Source organism: Rhinopithecus roxellana, chromosome 19 (assembly GCF_007565055.1).
Source record: "Rhinopithecus roxellana isolate Shanxi Qingling chromosome 19, ASM756505v1, whole genome shotgun sequence".
Taxonomy (NCBI): domain Eukaryota; kingdom Metazoa; phylum Chordata; class Mammalia; order Primates; family Cercopithecidae; genus Rhinopithecus; species Rhinopithecus roxellana.
The window spans coordinates 63,670,288-63,680,602 of NC_044567.1; the positions used below are offsets into that span (position 1 = coordinate 63,670,288).

The 10,315-nt window shown below is 53.5% G+C and overlaps 1 protein-coding gene across 1 annotated transcript in view; it reads right to left on the reverse strand.

The window, feature by feature from the left end:
• MXRA7 (matrix remodeling associated 7) overlaps window positions 1-10,086 on the reverse strand; it is a 33,331-nt gene extending 23,245 nt beyond the window's left edge. Inside the window, exon 1 of the mRNA XM_030923825.1 lies at window positions 9,647-10,086. Coding sequence (XP_030779685.1) covers window positions 9,647-10,015 — 369 coding nt within the window. The 5' untranslated portion in view covers window positions 10,016-10,086. The remainder of the gene's footprint in view (window positions 1-9,646) is intronic.
• Window positions 10,087-10,315: the final 229 nt, after the last annotated feature.

Genomic DNA, 10,315 nt, shown 5'->3' on the forward strand with positions numbered 1-10,315 from the left:
CTGAGGGAACCTGGGATGAACTGCTGGTATCCATCTCTGTTTGAATACTTCCGGCACAGGGAACTCACTACCTTACAGAGCAGTCTTCCTCTCTGAGGCATAACACACAGCTCGAGGGCAAGAACTGCAGGCGGCTGTGCAGAGCACAGGGAGAGAAACAAGATGCCTTCCTGCTGCCCCAGGTGGGAGACAAAGAGACAGGCCCTGCCTCTAGGCACGAGCCCACAGCGATTTCCGTTCTTTCTTTTTGTGGCATTGCGGTGTATTTATTCAACAGGTGCCTACTGTGTGCGGGCCTGTTGCAGGAGCTGGGAAGTGGCGGGCAAGGGCCCCGCTCTCCAGAGGAGGCGTTCCACTGCGGCAGACAACGCGCACTGAAATAAAAGATGACCTCAGACCGGATGAAGGGCTATGAAGAAAGCCAAACGGGACGATGCACTGGAGAGAGAGTGGGCGGGGGGGTGGGGGGTGGGGGGGTGGGGCGGGGTAAGCACTGGAGAGAGAGTGGTGGGGGGCGGGGTACTTTACATCTGCTCACTGGGGCAAGGACACGGAGAGGAGAGAGGTGAGGACTGACTGCGTGGAGGCTCAGGCAGGGAGGGGTGTGCTGGGCAGGGTCCTGACGTGGATGCAGGGCTGGCAGGTCTAAGCATCAGAAAGGAATCTGTGGCCGCAGAGGGCTGGGAGTAGAGGCCGAGCAGGCAGGGTGCTCCTGGGCCTGGGGCTGTGGGAAGTTTGGATTTGCACGTGGAGGGCTGTGAGCAGGGGCTGTTGGGGGTGCTGTCTGTGCTAGGAAGGTCATGCTGGTTGCTGGGAGAGCCTGTCAGGGGTGGGGAGGATAGGAAACAGGGAGACCAGTGAGGAGGTCACCGAACAGCCACAGAAGCAGAAGCCAGAAAGATGGGAGGAGGGAGGGCTGCTCTCGGGACACACTCTGGAGAGAGGTGACCAGAATTGCAGACAGCAGGTCTTCAGGGCGAAAGGGAGGCAGGACGACAAGGACGAGCCTGGGCCTTTGGTCTGAGCAGCTGAGCGTTGGGGGTGGATCCGGGATGAGATGAGGAATGCCGGGTGGGGGCAGCAGAAATGAGGCACTGGTCAGCGTGCTGGGCTGAGGTGCACATAGACTAGCCAGGGGCCAGGGAGTTCAGGGGAGGCGAGAGCTGGGCGTATAGATGTGGGTACCATCAGCTATTGATCAGGAGGATGGGGCGGCAGGTGTGTTCTGGAAGGCAGCAAGGCGGGCCTGGTCCAGGAGTCCTGCTGTTGATACTATGGGCGTGAGCTCTTCTAGCAGGGCAAAGAGCAGAGGGAGTGTGCTGGGGAAGCAGCTGACAAGGAGGGAGTATGTTGTGGGTGGGGGTGTCTGGGGAGAGACGGATCACTGTTCCTGCAAGGAGCATGACCCCATCTGGGCCCCCACCCCCGCCTAGGGCCGACCGCTGTGTTCCAATGTCCAGACCAAAAGCGTCGTCCTGCATTCCAACCTCACATCCCAATCAAGGGCACATTCACAAGCCCTAAACAAACTCTCTTGCTCAGATGACTGGAGCATGCCAGATTCAATCCTATCAGATTAACAGTTTTTGGCAAGTTCCTACAAAGAGGATTTAGAGGACATCAAAAGCTTCATTTAAAAAACAAAAAAGGAAAACAACAACAACAACACACTCCTGGGCAGCAATCTGTACTCGCCGCAACCCATGGGGGAATATCAGGTCCAACTCTAGGCGCTACATTTTGGGACAGAGAAAATACATGACAGAGAAGAAAACTAAGAGATGAATAAAATCCGATGGAAGACGGTTGGAGAAAATGGCATGATTTTATTGGGGAAAACCAGGTTGAACAATTTTGACCACGACCAGCTTTAAATATAGTAGCAGAAGATAAGGGTTGGGCACAGCAGTTCACATCTGTAATCCCAGAGCCTCAGGAGGCTGAGGCAGGAGGCTGGACTGAGGCCAGAAGTTTGAGACCAGGCCTGGGCAACATAGCAAGACACTATCTCTACAAAAAGTTAAAAAATTAGCTGGGTGTGGTGGTGTGCACCTGCAGTCCCAGCTACTCAGGAGGCTGAGGCATGAGGACCACTTGAGCCCAAGAGGTCAAGGCTGCAGTGAGCTATGATTGCGCCAATGCACCCCAGCCTGGTTCTCCAAATAAACAAATAAAAGAGGAAGAAGGCAGGTGGTCAGTTTTTAAAATCTCTTGAGGGTGCAGTGGCTCACGCCTGTAATCCCAGTACTTTGGGAGGCCAAGGCAAGTGCATCGCTTGAGGGCCAGAGTTTGAGGCCAGCCTGGCCTGTAACCCGTGAAACCTTGTCTCTACTAAAAATACAAACATTAGCTGGACGTGGTGGTAGGCGCCTGTAATTCCAGCTACTTGGGAGCCTGAGGCAGGAGAATCACTGGAACCTGGGAGGGGTAGGTTGCAGTGAGCTGAGACTGCGCCACTGCACTCCAGCCAGGGTGACAGAGGGAGACTCCCTCTTAAAACACACACACACACACACACACACATCTTGAGGAGCCCTCACCATAGGAAGAACTTCATGAAAGGCTAATGGCTGACTTGACTATGGAGTAGGGTTTGCTACTCCATAGTAGATCTCCAGCAGAACACCACTGGGCTGGTGGCATTTTCTCCTCTTAAGGTGGGAGGACGGCTTGAGCCCAGGAGGTGGAGGTTGCAGTGAGCTGAGATTGCACCACGGCACTGCAGCCTGGGTGGACAGAACCAGACCTTGTTTCAAAACAGTGAGATTTATCTCAGACTCTGAGTCCTCAGCAAATAAGAATCAGGCCAGGAGAAAAACGATTAATACCAAGGTCATCACACAAGAAGGCGCTTGCTGAGAATCTGCCAGGGTTGTCTCCCCCAGACGTCAGGTTGGTCAGCGGGTTATAAATGTGTGCAAGGAGTTCGCACTTGAAAACATTAAATACACACATACACAGGCCACAAAACTGGAGCTGAAGGGTTGAGCGCAGTGGCTCGCACCTGTAATCCCAGCACTTTGGGAGGCAGCGGTTGGCAGATTGCTTGAGCTCAGCACTTTGAGACCAACCTGGGCAACATGGCGAAACCCCATCTCTACAAAAAATACAAAATTTATCCAGGCATAGTGGTGCATACCTGTGGTCCCAGCTACTCGGGAGGCTGAGGTAGGAGGATGGCTTGAGCCTAGCACGCAGAGGTTGCAGTGAACTGAGACTGTGCCACTGCACTCTAGCCTGGGCGACAGAGTGAGAACCTGTTTTTTTTTTTTTAAAGCCAGTTAATTTTAGCAGTAGGGGGTTCTATATCAAGTTTAGTGACACTAATGTTAACAAATTCTGATAACCCAACACCATTGGACCAGCCGAGGCCCTAGGTCAAAAAAAAAAAAAAAAAAAAAAGAATACATTGAAAAAAACAAACAAAAAACTGGAGCTGATGCCTGGAAAGTGGACAATCACTTCTGTAAGTCCTATGGAAATTCAGAGGCAACATTTGAAGATAAACAAGTTCCATAAGTCCTGCAATGGGTTTTCTCTGAGCCATTAAATCTCACGTAGCATTATTTAGCCAATGTAACCCTGTGTCCAGAAAACAGCATCACAGCCGGGCGTGGTGGTGGCCACCTGTAATCCCAGCTATTCAGGAGGCTGAGGCAAGCAGGAGAATCACTTGAACCCAGGAGGCGGAGGTTGCAGTGAGCTGAGATTGCGCCACTGCACTCCAGCCTGGGCAACAGAGGGAGACTCTGTCTCCAAAAAAAAGAAAAAAAGAAAACGAAAACAGCATCGCTTCTACCGCCTCGCAGCGAGGCATACAATGACTAGAATGACTGCTGCAGCACCCTCCAGCTTCCTTTTCAGCTTTTTCTTCTTTTTCAGACAGGGTCTTGCTACCCAGACTGGAGTGCAGTGGTGCTTTCAGAGCTCACTGCAGCCTCTACCTCCATAACTCAAGTGATCCTCCTGCCTTGGCCTCCCAAAGTGCTACTGTGCTTGGCCCTTTCCAGTCTTTTGACCAAGCAGCAAGCAATAAGAATGCCGAAAACAGGGCTGGGCGTGATGACTCACGCCTGTAATTCCAGCACTTTGGGAGGCCGAAGCAGGAGGATCATTTGAGGCCAGGAGTTCAAGACCAGCCTGGCCAACATGGTAAAACCTCATCTCTACTAAAAATACAAAAATTAGCCAAGCATAGTGGTGCATGCCTGTAATGCCAGCTACTCGGGAGGCTGAGGCAGGAATATTGCTGGAACCCGGGAGGCGGACGTTGCAGTGAACTGAGATTGCGCCACTGCACTCCCGGGTGACAAGAGCAAAACTCCATTTCAAAAACAAAAAAAGAATGCTGGAAAGAGCTTTGCATGAGGCCCCCTTAGAGAAGGGGGCTTCTGAACCTGATCTCCTCGTCCTGTTCCATACATCTGCCCTTAACAGTGGCAAGCCTAGTGTGGCCAAGTGCAGGTTGTTTCAGAAATACTCCTAAATATCAGGGATCTGGCATTTCTCCGGAAGACTGTCCACCAGAGGCCCAGGCTGGTCTCCCTCCTCCCACGCTGTGGTTTGGACTGACTGGGAAAGAGCAGGGCTATAAAACAGAAACTGCACGCTCACCATTTCATTTCTAGCTCTCCCAAGCTAGGTGGCTTTTTTCTCAAGACATATTCTTTAAAAACGTACTCCTTGCTAAGCAGAAAATTCTAGCTGACATGAGTCTGTAACCAAGACTCTTTCTCTCTGAAAGAACAAAGTTTAGCTATTAGGAAAGCCCCTGGACTTCTTTCGTATGTGGGAAAAAATTAAGTTATGCGCTCAAACAACTTTACAAAAAAATACCCACTGGAACTACTGAATATACAAGTCCACTGACAGCCCTCCAAGGCATCTTCTATTCAGCTGCTCTATATCATTATAATTATTGTGAATGCAATATTTTACGTTCTACCTTTTTACTTATTTCATACTAATTTGCTAATGAATCCAATGTGCTAATTAATGAACATTTTGGATTATTTCTGTTTTTTTCCTCAGTAAGTCACTGGGCCTGTTCTGGACTAAGTATTTGTGTCCCCTGCAAATCCATCTGTTGAAGCCTTAACCCCCCGTGTGATGGTGTTTGGAGGTGGGGGCCTTTGGGAGGTGAGATTTAGATGAGGTCACGATGGTGGCGCCCCTACGATGCTATGAGGGTCCTGATAAGAAGAGGAAGAGACATTCCTCTCTCTGGCATGTGAAAGTACAGCAAGAAGGTGGCTGTCTGCAAGTCAAAAAGAGAGCCCTCATCAAAACCAGAATCTGCCAATACCTCATCTTGGACTTCCCAGCCTCCAAAAGTGTAGGAAATAATGCCTGTTGTTTAAGCAACCCAGTCTGTGGTATTTTGATGTATCAGCCTAAGCTGCTTAAAGACAAGGACCTAAAGTGATATAAACAACTGGCAAATATCTGCTTGGTCCTCCACTACTTGGCTTCTGAGATTTTGCTAAGAGAACAGAAAGTAGGACCACATTGCCATCACAAAGGCCCACACTGCCATCACAAAAGCAAGACAGATGATGGGAAAGTTCACCTGCTCCTGGGTCATTCTGGGAAGGCTGGGGTCTCTGCAGCTTCCAGAGCCCACACCTATGGTGAACAGGTTGGTGAGGGCAGAGGACACAGGCGGACCTGACAGCAGGATGACTTCAGGGGACCAGGGCCAAGTCACATGGTGAAGACAAACAGATGGAGGCTGTGCTACCCACTCAGACCACCACCACCAGAGTGGCTGAAAAACCAACCCCTTTCCCAAGAAATTTCCCACTGGGCTTCTTTGTTTCAACATTCTCTTTTGAAAAATTCCAAACCTACAGAAAAGTTGAAAGAATAATACAATGAACACCATACACCCTTCACCTAGATTCACCAATTGTTAACATTTTGCCATCTTTGCATTCTCGCTCTCTCCATACACACCCACACTGTGTGTGTGAGTGTGCCTGTAACTATTTGAATCATGACATGTCATCCCAAAATGTTTCAGCATGCATCTTCCTAAGGATAAGGACACTGTCTACACAGCCATCTGCCGGTATTGTACACAAAAAATTCAGCGTTGATTCAATAAGCTTACCTAACACACTCATTCATTTAAAAAATGTCTCAATTATCTCCACTATGTCTTTTATAGCTCCCTACTCCCATCCCTGATCGAGAATCCAATCAAGGATCAAGATTGTATTTATGTGTCATATTGCTTTAATCTCCTAAATCCCAATTAAATCTAGAAGAGTCTCTCTGTGCATGACACTGGCCCACTGCCTTGCAGGAAGTCCCTACTCTGGCCTTTTTTTTTTTGAGACAGAGTCTCGCTCTGTCGCCCAGGCTGGAGTGCAATGGCACGATCTTGGCTCAACCACAACCTCAGCCTCCTGGGTTCAAGTGATTCTCCTGCCTCAGCTTCCTGAGTAGCTAGGATTACAGGCGCCTGCCACCATGCCTGGCTCATTTCTGTATTTTTAGTAGAGACAGGGTTTTGCCATGTTGGCCAGGCTGGTCTTGAACTCCTGACCTCAGGTGATCCTCCCGCCTCAGCCTCCCAGAATGTTGGGATTATGGGCTTCAGCCAGTCGCGCCTGGGCTCTAGTCTGTCTTTGAGCAGAGCTAGGCCCCAAGTGCCGAGATACTTGAGTCCTGGCACAGACAAGAGATTTAACTCTAGTGCTATTCAAATGACCCTTGATGCTTTGCCAATGACCACTGTTTGGGAATCCGACCATCCAGCCTTGCTCGAATCCACAACTCCATTAGGTAAGAGGCCTGGCAATCCTAAAACCCCAACCTACACAGGAGCACCAAGAAAGCCCTGCATCCTGGGCTGAAAAGAGACCAGCTCTTGTTCTTGACTTCGTTGGCTCATGATTCTTTGTGTGAACAGGACTTGCCTGTAATGCTTCCTCACAGCCCACCCCGCGCTAATCCTTAGGAGAGAAAAAAAAAGAGGTTCTAGCAGTATCTTTCCGCTTCTCCTCGGCCTCCCTGCCCTGGCCTGTGCTGCCCTGGGGAGGCTGCAGTGATCTCATCCCCATTTCTTTGGTCCATTTTCAGGGTCTCAGCCTACAGTGGCCCCTCCCCACTACTTTGTCCTTGGCCAAAGAGGGCACCGTGCACCTAGGGGACGCTCCTGAGTGATCCCCAACAGCAGCTGAAGGCTGCTTCCCAGGGTGAGAGATCCTCTCAATAATCAGCTTTGTAGTCGGTGGCAGCAGCTGCCCCAGCCAGCCCAGGCATCCTTGGGAAGGGAGAGGACTGGATTAGAAAGGAAGCAGTTAATGGAAAATGAAGAGGGAGGGGAGAGGTGAGTTACACGCTGCTCCCCAGGGCAGTGACTTCCGAGCTAACAGCAGGTGGCGTTACCCTCCTCCCTCGCTGTTGGTGGGGTTCGCTTAGGGAGGAAGGGAGGGAGGAAGGAGGCTGGCAGAGGGCATTGCCCCACTTCCCAACCCCGATTTGAGTTGTCTTCCCCAGGGGGCCTTTTTCCCCGATCTGTCCTCCAAGCCCCAGCAGTGTGATCATCAGAAGAAAGCACTGGAAGCTCTTGGAAATGCTGGAGTCCACTTCAGGACAATTTCTTTTCCTTTCTTTTTTTTTTACTTGTCACTGACTTGAAGCTCATTAAGACAATTTCTAAGCAGCTTCTTAAGTAATGCCACCACTGGGAGTGGGTGGGATGACACAGTATCTGTGTCCCCACAGCACCTGGCTTAATGTTTGCAGGCAGGAGTTTTGGGGGAGCTTTGGCCAGCTCAGGAAGGCCTGGGGACTGGAGCCTAAAGGGGAAGGACACTAACTTCAATTGAATTCTCCTGTTGGGTGGGTTCCCTCTGGAGGGTGCTTTACTGGGAAGACAAACACAAGCCTCAGATCATCCTCACTGGCACCTATGTCATAGGGGCTGGCTGGCATGTGAACCCCCGTACTGCCTTGTCCTTCAGAGCACCCATTCAGCCTCAGAGGACGTGCATTCGCCCAGACAGAGGAAAATTATGCGAGGGGCCCTATTTAAACACCAATGAACCTATTCCTGTAGGTATCATGTGCTGAGAGCTGAAAGCCTTGTAAAAAGTTCTTTAAGCCTCGTGCCCCACAGGATTGAGATAAGACAGGGTGCTGCTAAAGCACATTTTGCACTTCAGTCCAGAGCCTGGTGTGGGTGATAAAGGGACAGCCCTGTAAGGCCAGGGCTAACTGACTGAGGGTGCATGACGGCTCCAGAACTGTCTAAAGGCCTCTCCTGCTCCCGCGAGACCTCGATGGAGGCAGGAATCCCAAATATGAGAGCAAACACAACAGGTCAGCACATGTCCAAACCGCCCCCCTCCACCATCACCCCGTGAGGTCTGCAAGCCCACCTCAAGCAAGAAAGGCAGGGCCTGCCCCCCGACCCCCCAACCCATTAAACGGGCTGGTTAGAATCCTCTCTAATGACACAATTAGTCACCCACTTGTCAAGCAAAGCGCCTGCTCAGATGGGGTCTGGCGCACTTACTCAGCAAAGAGAAATGCCTCTGAGCACAGCCTGGCTGCCTCCTCCTCCTCCCCCTAAGGGCTTCTCTCCAGGGTAAACCATTGTGTCCAGCACAGGACAGAGTGGGCACGTGGGCACGTAGGCACGCAGACAACGCGCATCCCGGCTCTCCTCCCTTCCAAGAAAAGGAGCTCAGGGGTAAGAACAAGGGATTACAATCCCACTGGAGACCATGGCGGTGGCCTGGACCAGCCAAGCGTGGTGAACTCCTGGGAACATGAGCACACAGGTTTCCAGTCTAGAGTGTAGGGGCTAGGATGACTGGATGAGGGAAATCCGATTCCTCTCCTGATATCCACAGGCAGGACAGGGTGGCCAGGGCCGAGCTGACGGACAGCATGGTGGGAGGCCTGGGGCAGAGGCAGGGAGGGCCGCTTTGGGGTGCTCACTGATGCTCCAGGAGGGCTTTATCCTGCATCTTCACTCCAGGCCCAGCTTACCTACAACCCGGGGGCGTGGGGGTAGGAGGGTGTTAGGAGATGTGTAGCTTAAAACGACAATAAAAAGAACTGCTGGGCTCGGGTGCCTTTTCTTTCAGTCTCAGCCTACGGGCTTCACAAAACACCACAGCACTGACTCTGAAATCTTGACTTCAAATTGAAAAAGAAAAGCCAGCTTTCCTCTCTCTCCCCCCGAAAGTACTACTTTTTAAACATCAAGGTAACTCCCATGGCAGGCCTTGAAATAAGCCATAGGCACGTGGATTTGGGAACCGGTGGGCGGGAGGGGTCAGAGGTGGGTGTGGAGCAAAATTCCAAGTCCCGGTCGCGAGGCCTGGGAGCCAGCAGCTGCGGAGCACGCCCTGGGCTGGGAGAGGCCGAGGTGAGAGGAGAGCAAAACACCTGCAAACAAACTCCTTCGGGGTCGCCCCTCGCCACACTTTCTGGGGGAGGGCGGCGACTTTGCAGGGCTGCGGCTCAGCATGGCGGGACCTGCATTTCCTGCGGGCCGAGGGTTCTGCGCTTCCCGGGGGCAGCCTGGGCTGGAGGCTGCGGTCCCGCTCCCTGGCTCGGCGGGGAACGGCAGCGGCGGCTGGAGCCCCGGGGATGGGGAGAGGGCCTCGGGGGCCCCGGTGCGTACCTGCCTCGCATCCGCCGCCTGCTCCTCTGCCTCCGCTGGCGCCGCCGCGGGATCCCCTGGCCCTTCGGGCTCCCCCGGTCCCGCAGGGTTCTCGGGCTCCCCCGGTCCCGCGGGCTCCTCGGGCTCCCCCGGCCCCGCGGGCTCCCCAGGCTCCTCCGGCCCCGCGGGCGCGGCCGCCGGCTCGGGGGCGCAGGGGCGGGACGGCGCCGGGGCCCTGGTGGCCTCGGCCGGGGGCGCGGGTTCCGGGGGCGTGCAGGCAGGCTCCGGGCTCGCGGCCGCCCCACGTCGCACCAGCAGCCAGGCGAGCAGAAGGGCCAGCGCGGTGGCCAGCGCAGGCAGCGCGGCCAGCAGCTCGGCCGGCGCCTCCATTGCGCCGCGGCCGCCGAGTGCGGGCCCGCTGGGACCCCGAGGGAGCCCGCCGCGCCCCGTCGCCGCGCCCCGCCCCGGGGCGGAGCCCCCGTCGCCCGCGCCCCGTCCCCGGCATCCTCCGGCCCCCGGTGGTGACGCACAGGCTGTAAGCAGTGGTGTAGGGGGGCAGAGCCCTGACCCCCTGGGAGGCACAGGAGGGCCAACCCCTGCCCAGCCTGGGCAGCCTTGACGCTTTGGGGCACATTTAACTCAGGTTCAATTTGAAATACTGTATGATGTGCCCTGAGGTTGTCGTCTTTG